The sequence below is a fragment of the Scardinius erythrophthalmus genome (genome assembly GCF_964197995.2).
Source record: "Scardinius erythrophthalmus genome assembly, chromosome: 22".
Lineage (NCBI taxonomy): Eukaryota > Metazoa > Chordata > Actinopteri > Cypriniformes > Leuciscidae > Scardinius > Scardinius erythrophthalmus.
Window position 1 is genome coordinate 32,142,944 of NC_138242.1, and position 16,870 is coordinate 32,159,813.

The 16,870-nt window shown below is 36.9% G+C and overlaps 2 protein-coding genes across 6 annotated transcripts in view; one reads left to right on the forward strand and one right to left on the reverse strand.

Annotated features, from left to right (window-relative positions):
• wdr48a (WD repeat domain 48a) overlaps positions 1 to 4,530 on the forward strand; it is a 27,081-nt gene extending 22,551 nt beyond the window's left edge. For all 5 annotated transcript variants that reach the window (XM_081352251.1, XM_081352247.1, XM_081352250.1 and 2 more), the window contains 2 exons: positions 179 to 368; positions 3,513 to 4,530. In XM_081352251.1, the coding sequence (XP_081208377.1) occupies positions 179 to 368; positions 3,513 to 3,608 (286 nt within the window). In that variant the 3' untranslated portion in view covers positions 3,609 to 4,530. The remainder of the gene's footprint in view (positions 1 to 178; positions 369 to 3,512) is intronic.
• Positions 4,531 to 10,507: 5,977 nt separating this feature from the next.
• On the reverse strand, positions 10,508 to 16,830 carry gorasp1b (golgi reassembly stacking protein 1b). The gene is made up of 9 exons (XM_081352301.1): positions 16,629 to 16,830; positions 15,652 to 15,732; positions 15,230 to 15,433; positions 14,493 to 14,579; positions 14,245 to 14,375; positions 13,361 to 13,481; positions 11,886 to 11,979; positions 10,993 to 11,097; positions 10,508 to 10,914 (listed from the first exon to the last, which is right to left on the reverse strand). The coding sequence occupies exons 1-9, from the start codon at positions 16,707 to 16,709 to the stop codon at positions 10,778 to 10,780; spliced, it is 1,041 nt and encodes a 346-aa protein (XP_081208427.1). The 5' UTR covers positions 16,710 to 16,830; the 3' UTR covers positions 10,508 to 10,777.
• Positions 16,831 to 16,870: the final 40 nt, after the last annotated feature.

The window sequence follows — 16,870 nt, forward strand, 5'->3', positions numbered from 1 at the left end:
GAGTGTGTGAGAGTGTGTGTGAGAGAGAGAGAGAGTGTGTGTGAGAGAGAGAGAGTGTGCGTGCGTGCGTGCGTGCGTGTGTGTGATGTTTCTGTCTGAAGCGACTGGATGCATCCGTTTTGGATGTAAATGAAAAGCGCATCAGAATGCATAGCCGTGTGCTTGTGTGTGTTTGCAGGGATCGGCTGTCGGCCAGTGACATGTTACAGGTGAGGAAGGTGATGGAACATGTGTATGAAAAGATCATTAACCTGGACAGCGAGTCTCAGACGGGCGGTTCGACCGGAGAGAAGCCCAGCGAGCAGAAAGAGGAGGAGGACATGGCAGTGCTAGCGGAGGAGAAGATCGAGCTGCTCTGTCAGGATCAGGTGCGTCTCAGATGAACACACCGATACCAGTGCAGGACTGCAATCCATCGCTTTCACACACTCACATTAGTGGTTACAGTTTCGATTGCAGTACCAGTGACATTTAACCACTCTTAATGCTATTTCTTAATCTCAACATGCGTCCGAAAAGGAACATTACTTAAAGATTAAAGATTACTATAACATTGTTTCAAAGCAGCTTCACAGAAGAGCATGATGTTAATTAGAGATGCAGCGATATGAACATTTAGAAAACTGATCATTCTTTATGCTTGAAAGTCGATAAATCTAAATAAATTTTTGAGAGCCTGATTACCAAAACAAAAGTCTCACAATTAAAAGCCGTGTCCCCAGCACACAATTACAATGTTCTCATAATAATTGCATGTAGCCGATATGTCAGACTTGCGCTGCACATGATGTCGCACTGAACTGTATTTTCCTTTTTTGAAGTGATTCCAATCATATTTCAAGCAATTCAAATTAGGGCTGTCACTTTACGTTCGAAAATCGATTGCACAATCGATCGGACCAACCAACACAAGTTTCGAAAATGAAAATAGGGAATCGATTAACGGTCTTCTCGGAGCGCGTCCAGCTCTTCACGATACGCCCGCAGCGAACGCGCGTCACACAGCGGCTGCAGGCTCTGACACACACACATTACAGCAGATTATACTTCTGCATAATGTGTCTCTTTCCTACAAAACTGAATTCTGCCGGTATTCAGACAGTCTCATGCATACAGATACACAGATTCGGGCTCCGGTCTTCAATCGCCTACATAGGCGAAATTTGTTTGACATTTCTAATCGTAAACACAGCCACGTTGAAGACTGCAGTAATGTTTCTCATTTATGTTATGGCAGTCCACTCTGCTTATTGTTTTTGGAGAATGTTGCACTCCTGTTTGTCATTGTGCACGAAACTTCACGCCAATAAATCATCAGAAATAATACTGACTTGTGCGTCTCAAGCGCCCTCTTTACATTTGTCAATGCCTGTTCGTTGTCCGTGGATTTGCCCATATTTGCTGTTTAAAATGGAAAAGGCTTTAGACATGGAAAATCGATTTTACAATCGATTCAATGAACACTTATGTCTCAAAAATCAAACAGGATTTTTTCACAAAAGTGACAGCCCTAATTCAAAACCATCATGTTGAACAGAGCGCATCTGAAGTGTCTCAGAAATAAATAATTGTTTATCGGCTTAAATATATCAGCCAAAATTTCGTATTAGGCCGATAACAATAACATTAAAGATGAACATATATCGGCCGATACCAATATGGGGGCTGATATACCGTGCATCCCTAATGTTCATGTTTATAATATCTTTATGCCTTATTGTTGCATTTAGCACAGAGGTCGGGAACCTATGGCTCGCGAGCCACATCTGGCTCTTTGGCAAAAATCATGTGGCTCGCGAGGTCTCTAACCCTTTACCAACAAACCATCGATGAAAAACAATTAAAACACATCAACAGAGATCGGCTCTCTGCAGAAAAAGCAACCAATTACAATTCCCTTGTTGTAGTACAGCCTACTGAAGTTAATGAAAAGTTTATGATAATAATAATATTAAAGTTGTACCGGCAAAAGTGCGTGTTCAGTGCTGTTCGCGAGTGTCACGAGTCACCACAGCAATCAACTAACCGCTTACGTTTCTGTGGTAACCTACAGCTCCTGCACTGGGATTCAAGCTGGCGAAAACCATTCTAGAACAGCAGCAAAAATGTAAAAGTAGACTTTATAAACTTTAATATAACATTTTATTGAAACGGGTGCTTTGCTGCGCATAGAGACATTTCACCCGCTGGTAGGCTACTTTCACTTTTGCCGCAGAGACCCTTTATGTCCTATAAATGTGTCGTATTTTTGATAATCCGCGCAGATTTCAGTTGACGATTCTGTTTAAAGTTATTAAAAACAAAACATGAATGAATGAGAAAGAAAAGAACAGGATGTGCTTTATATTGAAAAGAAATATTAAAAGCGCGATAAGTCGCGAAAGAGAACTGACAGGATACTGTGCGCGCGCTCCGAGCGCAACACGGACAAGCAGCCTATGTCTTCGGTTGCGCGCCTAAACGGCCAAATAAACACAGAAATATATCAAAATGCTAAGTCGAGTATTCACGTAAACACAGCAGATAGTACTGTGTGCATTCATTCTCTCTCACACGCACACAAAATGGTATATGCTCATCACTTGGTACTCAACCTCACAGTGAAATCCCTGCAGAATTAATTCCATATTCCAACTTATTTATTGTTTGCTGAATATTTGTTAATAATATTAATAATTAAATAATATTAATAATAATTACTACGGTTGAATTTTTTATTGAAAAAAGCACGTCTTTAATATTAACTTTAATAATAATATATATATATATAGGCAATTTTTTTTCCTACTGTGGCTCTTTTGGAAAAATGCATTATCCAAAAATGAAAAAAATGGCTCTTTGGTCAAAAAAGGTTCCCGACCCCTGATTTAGCAGATCAGAGCTGGGCAATACTATAGTTACATATATGTTCGTTTTTAATGTTATCATTATCAGCCTGATAAGAAAATATGGCTGATATATTAAAGCCAATAAATAATGTATTATTTCCTTCAGCTGAGACGCTTCAGATGTTCAACATGATGGTTTTGAGTTGCTTGAAATATGATTGGAAAATACAGTTCAGTGCAACATGTGCAGCGCAAGTCTGTCATATCGGCTACATAAAATTATAATGAGAAAATTATAGTTGTGTGATTGGGACACGGCTTTTAATGCTGAGGCTTTTGTTTTTGTAATCAGGCACTCAAAAATTCTATAAAAATTTGGATTTAGATTTATCAGCCAATATATCGGTTATCGGCTTTCAAATATAAAGAATTATCGGTTATTGGTATCAGCCAAAATGTTCATATCAGTGCATCCCTATTGGTATTCATATATGATTTCAGTATCAACTAGGACATCATCAGTAATAATGTTGCATGTGTGCTAATCAGACCAGGAAACCTGCTAAATGCTTATTACTTTCCTAATTAACCAGTCATGCCAAAGTGCAATCTCCGAGATCTCAGATCCCCTGTATAAAAATGAACCAAATGCGTCTTTCTGACGGGTTGCATTTCTTCCGGAAGGTTCTGGATCCCAACATGGACCTGCGGACGGTGAAGCACTTCATCTGGAAAAGCGGCGGCGACCTGACGCTTCACTACCGGCAGAAATCCACGTGAAACTTCCATCGGATCCATTCGCAAACACTTCACATTCAAAGCACACGCTCACCTGCACTTCCCGGTTCTGTCTGACGTCTCGATCATCAGGCCGTCGGCGTCACGCATGTTTATCCCAGTGTAAACAAGCAGGAGATCTGTGGAGAAACGCTCAAAGACGTGACATGGAAAGGACAGTGGCTTTACCTGTTCGTTCACCTGTTAGGTTTAATTCTTTTCTCTTGGCATGAATTCTCTTGACGGATGCCATATTGAACATGTCCGGCTGCTCAAGTTGCTTTGGTTTTGTTTTTTTACCGCCCCTCTTCTCATTTAACATTCCAGTGATGTGTTTGTTGCCAATGACGTCATCAAATCCCTCTCGCGGCATGAGCGGAAAACCAAGCCTAAGCGCCGAGGACCGCGTCTGGAACAATCACGAGTTTGTATAAACGTCTGATGAAACTCCCAAGAACGCCGTTTCCCATGATGCATCTCTCTCACTAACGTGCCGTGATCATCAACGCATCCATTTTTGTACATATATTGTAATTATTTTGTAGTCAACTTGAACTTGAGTTGGAGATTAGGAGGTTTTTATTTACTTTTTCTTTTTTAAGAAAAATGTATGGTATCTTCAAAAAGGTGCTTTTCAATGTAAAATATGATGATCGAAGTGTAGAGAGAGAAAATACTCATAACATTACAAGTGGTAATAGTTTTTTTTAAAAAGGAATAATTCTCCCAAAATGGAAAATTCTTATGCATTTGTTGAATTTTTTAATTAATTACTGTATGCTGTTGTCCTATGGAAAAGATCTGCATGGAGATTCTTCAGCATATCGGTTTAAAACCAAATGACGGGTTTCATTTTTGGATGAATTATTCTTCGATACGACTGTTTGCTGCTGAGCGTTATCTTTCCTTCCTGTGTTTGCACAGGAAAATATACAAAAATAAATGAATATATATATATATATATATATAAAGCAATGAACATTGAAGGATGACAGTCTCTGTTCATGTTTTTAATTTATGCAAAACTAAAACTGTTCTGCAAACGTTTGTCAATCATACGAAGATTTGCACAGTGTTCTAGCAAAATGTATATATCTGGTCTTAAAGACAAATAGGATGATAATTATAGTAATACAAAACCATCAGAAACTAAACCGAGAGACAGAACTGCGTTGGCTCTGAAAGGTTTAACCGTGTCTACACCCCCTGTATTTATGCTTCCTGTGTTAATTGTAATTATATGCAGTATATTTTGGGTAAATAACAGCTTAATAAATGAACCAATAATGAATGAGTTTGAATGCAGACGGGCTGTTGTTTGAATGAGATCCGGATGTTCTCCTGCTTTTCCCAGAGATCCGCTTTTACAGGCTCATCTGGTTATTAAAGAACTCAAATGATTGTTAAATGGATTAAATCCTTCTTTAATACGTTTGTATGATTTATCCTGATAAGAGAGCTTGAGATGGTCATAGCCATACATTAAAGCAGGTTAGTGCTTTATTCAGCACACAGATGATATGTGCATCCTCTTTATATTTAACGTCTGTGTATTTCTCACCTCAGGAGTGGAACGTTGTGTCTGCATTTGCATGAGTCAATATTTCAGAGGTAAGCATGCAGTGTTTGGCTGTGTTTAATCACAAGTGACGCGTCTCAAGCGCTGATGCATCTTTATGTGTTAAGAATTCTGTTGGCCTTTTATTTTAATGTAGAATTAATCTAAGTCAAATAAGGTTTAATTTTCTCTTTAATCTTGACACTTTTGCACCAACTTTTATAATATATAAAAAAATATATATACACACAAAAATATACACGCATATACATACGCTATATACACATATGAGGGGCCGTACAAGCCAAAATCCATTCTTCGACTCTCACACACATACATTCCTACTCTCACACACATACATTCTCCTTTCACATACATACATTTCTACTCTCTCACACACATACATTCTCCTTTCACATACATACATTTCTACTCTCTCACACATACATTCTCCTTTCACATACATACATTTCTACTCTCTCACACACATACATTCCTACTCTCACACACATACATTCTCCTTTCACATACATACATTTCTACTCTCTCACACACATACATTCTCCTTTCACATACATACATTTCTACTCTCTCACACACATACATTCTCCTTTCACATACATACATTTCTACTCTCTCACACATACATTCTCCTTTCACATACATACATTTCTACTCTCTCACACACATACATTCCTACTCTCACACACATACATTCTCCTTTCACATACATACATTTCTACTCTCTCACACACATACATTCTCCTTTCACATACATACATTTCTACTCTCTCACACACATACATTCTCCTTTCACATACATACATTTCTACTCTCTCACACACATACATTCTCCTTTCACATACATACATTTCTACTGTCACACACATACATTCTCCTTTCATATATATACTTTTCTACTGTCACACACATACATTCGTACTCTCACACATACATTCTCCTTTCACATACATACATTTCTACTCTGATACACAAACATTCTCCTTTCATATATATATACATTTTACTCTTATGCAAATGTATTCAAAGTATGCATCTATTATTATAAATAATACATGTATTTTTTTCAGACAAACATACATTTTCTTCTTACATACATCATGTATGTAAGAAGAAAATGTATGTATGTCTGAAAAAAAATGTGTGTATGTAAGAGAATAATGTATGTATGTGAGAGAGAAAGTATAGTGGAAACGGAAGGCGTATAGTGGAAACGGAAGGTGTATAATGGAAACGGAAGGCAGGTCTGGTCAAGCGAGCCGCGGTTTGAAAATACCGGAAAATACACGGTCAGCCGCCAAAAAATGGGTGTGCGCTTATTAAGCCGCCTTTCCACTGCACATGACAAACGATAGCCCTTTGACCGGAAGTCATTCATTTCCAATGAAGAGTCGTACGGGAGCTGCGTGGAGTTCCGATCATATAGCCTACGTTCAGCGAACGTCTATTATGATTACGGTAAATTCAGGAACTGCAGCAAGATAACTTTTTTTTCATCCGATTACGTTAGCTACTCAGGCGGATGTCCGCGGCCGCGCTGTCGGATGTCGTGCGGGAGATCGCGACTTGACAGTGTTTAAAAGAGATCCATTTTCAGTGCACTCAATGTTTTTGTAAAGAGAGTTTACAGTTATAAAGTTAAATCTGATTACTGAAATGTTAATGTCAGTATTGTTTTATTTGGTGGAATACACGGTTTAATTTTCTGTGACCATACAGTTCAGATAAATGTGTAATGTGAGTTTACTGAAAGAGCGTTTCACTTTTTGACAAGTAGTCACACTGCCAGCTATTTCAACGCTGTGAAACGAAAACGAATTTATTGTTGTCTTTGTTGAATTTGCAGATTGTACAGTGTGTGACAGAAATAAAAATTATATGTGCCACCAGAAAAACAGCCTCTTCTGTGTGTGCAACAGGACATAACTGTTCTTAGACCTGATTCTTTGTCTGGATTCATAAGCAGTCTGCACTACATTTAGACATCCATATAATGACTCCAGTGTATACTGCTGCTCTATTTCTTGAATCCTCAACAAATCTTGAGACTGACAGAAATCCACATAGGGTTTGAATGTGATCACAAAGATCTCAATGCAGCCTATCATGCACAAAAAAATCTGTTTCTCTTTGCATTTGGTCAGTACATTGGTCAGCACATTATTAAAAAAATGTCTGATTTCATGTTCATTGCTACCTACTCCAAAAAGTAAAAACTGTAACTGAAAAGAAAACAGGATTACTTTGAATAGCATTAGCATCATTGTAAAGTTGTGATGAAGAGCTGAGCAAGTATTGCATATGTATTTCCGGGTCTGAGAGTGTATATGTACAGTGCTATGCATAAGTTTAGACACCCATACTAAAGTTGACTAAAAAGAGGAATAAAAAAATCATCTTTTGGAAATTGAACTTAATGCCTTAATTAAAAAAATTAGGAAAAATCCAACCTTTAAGGACACCAATTTTTTTTGTGAATGAATAATGTATCGTAAATAAATAAATGTTCTTCCTTAAAATACAGGGTGCATAAGTTTGGACACCCCTATGTTAAATTCCCATAGAGGCAGGCAGGTTTTTATTTTTAAGTATTAAAAAAAAAAAAATTTTTAGGATACTATGCATCCTGCACATCATCACATAGCCTTCACCATACCTAGAGATTAGCATGGTTTTATTTCAGTTAGCCTAATAGCTGGTTTGATTTGCATTGAGAAATGATCTTATGGAAAGTACTCCATGCCAATCTCTAGGTATGGTGAAGGCTATGTGATGATGTGGGGCTATTTTAATTCCAAAGGCCAAGGGAACTTTATCAGGATGCATAGTATCCTAAAAAAATAATTAAAAAAAATTAAAAATAAAAACCTGCCTGCCTCTATGGGAATTTAACATAGGGGTGTCCAAACTTATGCACCCTGTATTTTAAGGAAGAACATTTATTTATTTACGATACATTATTCATTCACAAAGAAAATTGGTGTCCTTAAAGGTTGGATTTTTCCTAATTTTTTAAATTAAGGCATTAAGTTCAATTTCCAAAAGATGATTTTTTATTCCTCTTTTTAGTCAACTTTAGCATGGGTGTCTAAACTTATGCATAGCACTGTGTATATATATATATATATATATATATATATATATATATATGAAAGGAGAATGTATGTGTGTGTGAGAGTAGAAATGTATGTATGTGAAAGGAGAATGTATGTGGGTGTGCATATAGAAATGAATGTATGTGAAAGGAGTATGTATGTGTGTGTGCGTGTAGAAATGAATGTATGTGAAAGGAGTATGTATGTGTGCGAGAGTATAAATGTATGTATGTGAAAGGAGTATGTATGTGTGTGAGAGTAGAAATATATGTATGTGAAAGGAGAATGTATGTGTGTGCGTATAGAAATGTATGTATGTGAAAGGAGTATGTATGTGTGTGACAGTAGAAATGTATGTATGTGAAAGGAGAATGTATGTGTGTGAGAGTCGAAGAATGGATTTTGGCTTGTACGGCCCCTCATATACACACAAACACATATACATGGATGCATATATATATATATATATATATATATATATATATATATATATATATATATACGTGTTTGTGTGTATAGTGTATGTATATGCATGTGTGTATATTTTTTGTGAGTATATTTTTTGTGTGTATATATATATATATATATATATATATATATACAAAGACGCATACACACACATATACACGTATATACATTACATACGTGTATGTAATGTATATACATGTATGTGTATGTAATGTATATACATGTGTATGTTTGTGTGTATATCTGTCTTTGTATATATATATATAATATATATCCACACAAAAATATACACACGCATATACATACACTATACACACAAACACGTATATATATATACACACGCATTTATATATGTGTGTGTATATAGTCTATGTATATATGTATTTTTGTGTGTGTGTATATATATTTATATATATATATATAAAATTAAAATGTTGGTATGTATAGGCCTATATATATATGTATGTATGTATATGTGTGTGTATATGTATATTCAGAAACATTCAGTCAACAACATTTAATGGATTTGTGTCCAACACATCATGACAGTGAGCTCCAGCCGCTTTCCTGAGATATTACTGTATTACACAGAATCACCACTGAAAATAATCAACATTACAGAAAAGTAATTTAACTTTAAAGTGCAATTGTGTTGTGAAAATAATGTCACAATGCAAAACGCTATTCTTAAAGGGGTCATATAATGGTACATGCACTTTTACAAGTTGATTGCACTGAAATGTCTGTTGGCAGTGCCTGTACACAACCATCCTATCATGATAAAAATCCATCCAGTGGTTTTGTTTTAATCTCCTTATATGTTTGACCCTCTCTGAAATCAAGCCGTTCGATATTGTGACGTCATAAGATCGTACGCCCCTCCCGCTATTGTGATTGACAGCCGTGTTTCAACACAAGACCCGCCCTGAGCAAGCTGTGACAGCCGTCGTCATAGCAGTCCGCCATTGTTGATATGCTGGAGTAGAATGGCGTCTAAGCGATTGTGGTGTTCTGTTCTTAGATGTAATAAGGAACACAGCAGTCATTTGGATGTTCCTAAATCCGAGCCGTTGAAGAAGCAGTGGCTGAGTTTTGTTTTTGAAGCGATATGCCCAAAGGATTGACGCGGGGATTCCCTCACGGGGATTCCCCACGATCGTCTGTGCTTTCATGTTTGCGCGAATCATTTCACACCAGACAGCTTCACAAACGAGAAAAAACGGATCGGTACCAACGTGTTCCTGCTGAACCTCCAGAAGATGTGAGTGTAATGTTTTATTAACCTTTATATTAGTATTTATATTAATCTTTGCGAAATTTGCAAACCTTGCTGCAGGCTTCGTCTAAGGTTTACACTCAGGGTACATTATGGCATGTTTTCTATGTACGACGTTCTCAATATAATTCATAATCCCACGTTTATAACGAATAACACGTGGTTATTGTGTTAGATACGGTCAGAGAATGTCTAATACGGTGTACCCACAGAACAGAGGGGCGGGGTGAGCAAAGCTCATTATCATTTAAAGACACATGCACTGAAACGGCGTGCTGAAAACAGAGCTGTTTTTGACCAGGTAAAATTAGTGTTTTCTTACAATACTAATGAGAATTTTTAATTAAAGTATATTACAAACTTTTAATTTAGACCCTAAAGAATCATATTAGCTTGTACAAAAATGGCATTATATGACCCCTTTAAAACAGGCTAGCTTCATATCTAAAACATGTATAATATATATATATATATATGTGTGTGTGTGTGTGTGTGCATATATAGACATTTTATCATGATATTCACGCTAGTAGTTTCTCAATATTTTATAAAGCAGGAGTTTATATGTGTGCAAACAGAAATGACACACTCACTGCGGCACTTAAGCATATTTCCCTGTGCAATCTTGCATGTCAGCGCTCTACAGTTACAGTAAATAGATTCAGAGAAGTTCTCCGGTTCTTTCACAGCAGGAAAACCTCGAGCCCTCACGACCCTCTCCTGTAAGCGTGCGTCTCTGAGCTGCAGCTGATGCTCAGGTGAGGGCTTTCTGTGCGGATGTTAAAACCTCGTTGTCCTTCAGCTCCAGGTTAAAGATCACCGCTGGCGTTTGGACACCACAGACTCCTGAATCGTTCTGAAGCGAGATGATCACGCTGTCTTCAGAGCGACCTTCGAGAGGGAATGATGTGGCACGTGAGGAGAGACGATATGAAGACTAAGATCATTTACTGGTGTTTTGATGCTTACTCAAAGCAGACACGTCCTCACTGTTGCAGACTCCATCATCATCATCATCCACAATCACAGAGGAAGAGCGTGCGGAGAGATCCACGGCTGTCGTCTCACACGTGTCTGCCAACAAAAACTGCTTTCGTAAAGTTTTGATGTGTTCATATTCTGTGTAAAGATTCATCTAAACAAAAGATTTTTGCATCACAACTGTTTTCTACCGTATGAGATTGTTCTGATTATCATGTGAGATGAATCTGTATGATCTGAAGTGGTTTATGATTATGACAGGGTTCGTACAAGGTGTTTAAAGTACTTGAATTTGACTTTTTGAAATGTAGGTCCTGGAAAACCCTTGAAAAAATCCATATTTATGAAAAGGTACTTGAATTATTGAAAGACAATATATATGAAATTAGTGTTTAATTTGATTGATGAAACGATCTTTTCACACAGAATGAACGCTGCACTTTTCTGATATAGATATAGAGGCATTTCGCATGGCTATGAGTGTGATATTGCTCATATAAATATGCAAGAATATGATTCAGCTTTTATTCTTCATGTCAATCATATATTCATGAGGGAAAATCAGATTTAATAAGGAAAGCGATATCTTTATCATAGTATTCTTTCAATGGTGAAAGTTACCAGTCATTGCATGCGCTGCACTTTACTTGTACCATTTTGTTTTATTGGTTTATTTTTGTTTATCTATTTACATTTTTAGAATTTGAAAGATAATATAGATATTGTTTGATAAGTGAGATCTCTGTCCTTGAAAACCAAAAAAGTGCTTGAAAAGTCCTGGAATTTCGTGTTACAGTGTCTGTCCGAACCCTGTGATGGTTATCTTTATCATGTGAGATAAATCTGTATGATTTGAAGTGGTTTATGATTATCTGACCCACCTGGAGATGACGCTGAAGCTTCAGACGTGTCCTGAGCGAATACTTCACCGGCATCTTCTGTCACGTCACGCTCACGTTCATTATCTAACAATGACTGGATTAAGACTCTGAATTAAAACTCCGCTGACACACATTATTTCACCTTTAATTTTGAATGTAGAGCTTTAAGGCCCGTTCACACCAAGCACGATAACTATAAAGATAACGACAAAGATAACTATATATGCGTCCACACCAACGAACGATAACGGCCTTTTTATTCTAAGCACGCGCTCGCCCCATTTTAAATGCGCGAGACCTTTAAATTAGAATGGATTCTGATTGGCTGTCAGTGTTTTATCGTTTGACAGCTGAAAAAAAATCGTTCTGAAAGTGATCCCAACGATATTGTTCCTCATATCTTTATCGTTATAGTTGTGGTGTGAACTATGTTATTCTTTAATATGGAGAACGATTTTTAGAATTATATCTTTATCATTATCTTTATAGTTATCGTCCTTGGTGTGAACGGGCCTATACAATACTATAGAAGCAGATGTTTTCACTGATTTGTTTCTCACAATTCAGATTTTTTTTTTCTCGGAATTGTGAGAAAAAAGTCAGAATTGTGAGTTTATATATCGTAATTCGGACTTTGTCAGAATTGTGGAGTAAAAAAAGTCAGGCTTGTGAGTTGACAGTAACAATTCACTTTTTCAATTGCAAGTTTACATCTCAGAATTCTGACTTTTCCCACAAAAAGAGAAAAAAGTCAGTTTATAACTCATAATTGCAAGAGAATGTCAGAATTGTGAGTTTATATTTCGTAATTCCAAATTTTGTACGAATTGTGGAAAAAAAAATCAGAAATGTGAAGTCATAATTATCTTTTTTAATTGCAAGTTTATTTCGCAAAAAGAGAAAAAAGTCAGAATTGTGAGTTTTTATTTTTCATAATTCGGACTGTCAGAATTGTGAAGTTATTTTGGAAATGTGAGGTAAGTCACAATAACCTTTTTTAATTGCAAGTTTATATCTCAAAATTCTGACTTTTTCATGCAGGCTCACAATTGCAAGAAAATGTAAGAATTGTGAGTTTATATTTTGCAATTCAGCCTTTTTTCCTCAGACTTGTGAAATCTAAACTTGCGAGGTGAAAAACCTGCAAACCTTTTTTTTATTGCAAGTTTAGACGTAAAAATGTGTAATTTTTCTTGCAAAAAAAACAACAAAAAGTAAATTGCGAGTAATAAAATCACAATTGCCAGAAAACGTCAGAATTGTGAGAAAAATGACCTTTTTCTTTTTTATTCTGTGGCAGAAACCAGCTTCAGTACAATCCAGATATAATGGGGAATCTTAGGAACAAATTTTGTCCCGAAATTACACAAGGAAATATAAAAGTTAAAGCCATAATTGGCCTAAAGATGATTTTCTTTCATTTTTGAGAGAAATGTGACCTGGAGATGTTTCCTGTGAGATGTCTGTGCTTCTACCTTAGACCAGCGTTTGTCCTCTTGGTTTTCAGATGTTGCAGATGCATTCTGGTATTGATCTGATGTGAATGGGCGCATGGGGATTCGATGCAGGTACCCAAACCCCACGCCACAACCAAGACTGAGAGAACACAAACAAAGAACACACACGAGAACAAATACATGTGATGCAATACAAATAATTCTTTTTTGGGATATTGTCTTTCATGTAGTGTGTAATAAAGCTGTTTGTGAAGGCTAAAGGTCTGCAGAGTTTCAAAGATAAAGTTATCGTCTCCCAAAACTAAGACTCGATCCTGAACTGCCTGAAGCGAGTCGTCTAATTCCAGTCTTACTTCCTGTTCGAATCTATGTAGGTTTGTAACTAATTTGCATAATGCCGGTCTATGGTTTTGATTGGCTGTCGGCGAACAGCGTCTCTTCACCCCTCAAACACTGTAGTGTATCTGAGACTGGAAGAGTTTGGTTCGTGTTGTTCGTGTGGAGAAGACGCTGTTTTCTGCTGACAAAGCAAATCCACTTTGATGAGATTGATACGGTAAAACCCTCGCCATCGTCACTGTTCGTATCACTGAGATCAAGAGCTGAGATTCAGATATGAGCATGAGCGTTTGCTTTCTGACATGAGCTGTAAGCGGTCGACCAATCACAACAGACTGGATCATCTGACCAATCAGAGCGGAGCAGCGATGTTGCAGTGGATATTATGATAATATGAAAGTGTTTTTTGACGTAGGAGACTCGTTTAAAATAGAACCTTTAAAATAGCATAATAGTTCTATGATTATTAAGTGCTTTCAAAGTAATGCACAATGAAAAAGCATCATTTGGACTGTATTCTGAATGTATTAATTGACTTTAGGCAGTTTTGCTGATGGACGTACCTTCCCTCTCCGCCCCACGCTCCATTAGGAGTGATCATCACTTCCCTACAGCGGTCACAGCGTGTGTTATACACCAGCAGCTTCAGCGCTTTCCCCTCAGACGCCTCGATCAGCGAAAAGAAATCCTCCGACTGCAAAAATGAACGGCCAGTGTGATTTCACATCAACTCTGCATTCATATTCAAATGCAGTGTTTCAGTTTGATTCTGCACCAAACCGGCTTCGGTCGGCTGATAAACAAATCTTACTTCCTGCAACACCTGATCTGCGCCAACAATGTAATCTGAATAGGGCTTCAGTCCCGCCAGTTCAGCGGGTGAGTTCGCTTCCACATCCTGAAACAACATTAGACTAAGTCAATTAAAACCACTTAAACACACAACGGCCTGGGACAATAAACATACAGCGCTGTCTAAACGTCTTAGTCACCATGAATACTGCAGTTTATTCTAAATTTATCTGTGCACATCATTATTATCATTATTTTTAATCATGTTCCTGGTAATCTTGAATCAGAATAACTTCCCACTTTTTTTTTTTTTCAAGGAAAAAACCTTTAAATATGTCATTTTGGTGATCAACGGTGAGTTTTAAGGAATAAAATGATTGACTACAGGGGGACTAGATGACATAAACTAAGAATAAACAGCATTTATTAATCTTTGTTCATTAATCTCAACATTTATAATACATTTTAAAGATCAAATGTGCTATCTTTTAAATTTAGTACACAATGTAAACTAACATGGATATTTCTATTAACTAGCATTAATAATAATAATCATTAATAAATGCTGTAAAATATATATTGCTCATTGTAAGTTTGTCAGTTAATGCATTAATGAATGTTAATTAATGAGACTTTATTATAAAGGGTTACTGTATTTTTTAAATGATTTATTTTATTATTAATTATTAAATAATTTTCAATAGGGGTCTGAGACTTTTGGACTTAATTGGACTTTTAAAATCTTTTTCAGCTCACCAGCACATGCCAGACGTTGTGATTGGCCCCTTGGAAAGTGCAGAACCGCACGCTGGCTCCCAGTAAACCCTGACCGCCCCACATGTTACTGGGAACGACCTCCAGCTCTCGGATCCTCATCACTTTACTGCTGTAAACCTCCAGCTTCACCGGCTTCTCCACGTTAGCCTTCAGGAGGTCCTTCAGCGTGCTGCTTTCTTTATTCTGATAACACACACACACACACACACACACACACGCACACACACACACACACACACGCACACGCTTTAGGCTCTCAGTTTGACATCAGAGCGTAAAGTATGCAAGGAGTTCTTCAGATTATCAATATCATCATTTTGATTTATGACTTCTGGTTCTGACTCATCATTTTTAGTGTGACACGTCTGAAATGGTCAGAGATTTAGGAGTTTAGATCTCACCAGTCTGGTGTGTCCAATAGACAAAATAAAATCAAAGAATGGCTCCAGACCGGCTCGTTCTGCTGGAGAATTCTCCTGGATCTGGGAATTAAAGTGGAATATTATGGAAGAAAGCTAATTTTCAATGCATGATGGTTTTGGAAATCATAATTATGATGAAATTGACACTCATAAGTAGGGATGCGCCAATATGAAAATATTTGGTCGATACCGATAACCGATAATTCTTTATATTTGAAAGCCGATAACCGATATATTGGCCGATAAATCTAAATCCAAATTTTTTTATATTTTTTGAGAGTCTGATTTCAAAAACACAAGTCTCACAATTAAAAGTCGTGTCCTAAGCACTCAATTATAATGTTCTCATTATAATTTTATGTAGCTTATATGTCAGACTTGCCCTGCACATGTCGCACTTAAATGTATTTTCCTTTTTTGAGGTTATTCCAATCATATTTCAAGCAATTCAAAACCATCATGTTGAACATCTGAAGTGTCTCAGCTGAAAGAAATATATTATGGCTTTAATATATCGGCCAAATTGTCTTATAGGGCCGATAACGATATGGTGGCCAATATATCGTGCATCCCTACTCATAAGTCGAAGTCATAATTATAAGATCAGTCAAAATCTTGTCATACTTATGAACAAGATATTAAAAGGTAAAAATTATGGCAAACAAAAGTTATATTTGAATTTGCCATATTTTGGAACTGATCCAGAAAGATCTTGGTAATCTTTTTAAAGGAAAATCCTATAGGATTTTAAGATCTATTCCGATAATTACTCTAATAAACACAGAATTCGAGGAAACCTTTACACATCCCTAGATTTTGGATTTTTAAATGCTGTGACACTATAAAACACGCTTGACAAACCTTAAGGTCATATGTTATTTACTTTATCAAACCTGATTCCTCGATGTCTAACTAAATGCAATACTGACTAAAACAGCTGTTCATGTCGCACTCACCGCGTGCACGTGATACCCGCTCTCTGCAGCAAACACGCTCTGGATCAAACCCATCATGAACTGCGACGTACGAACAACCATCCTACTACAGCGAAGCGAAGCTCATGAATATTGATTAGTACATGAGGACGTTGCTTAGTAACCTTCCTGAAGTTAATCGTTAATATTCATTCAGATGTCTGCTTTTAGCCAATCAACGTAGACTTCTGTCTGAGCGACTCGTGACATCAAGCCTTCGCCAT

Coding starts and splice junctions, on each gene's coding strand:
- gorasp1b (XM_081352301.1), bottom strand. CDS start 16,709: ATGGTTGTTCGTACGTCGCAGTTCATGATGGGTTTGATCCAGAGCGTG. Junction 15,434..15,651: donor CTATTGGACACACCAGACTG/GTGAGATCTAAA, acceptor GTGTGTTATCAG/AATAAAGAAAGCAGCACGCT. Junction 13,482..14,244: donor GCGTGGGGCGGAGAGGGAAG/GTACGTCCATCA, acceptor GTGTTCTCTCAG/TCTTGGTTGTGGCGTGGGGT.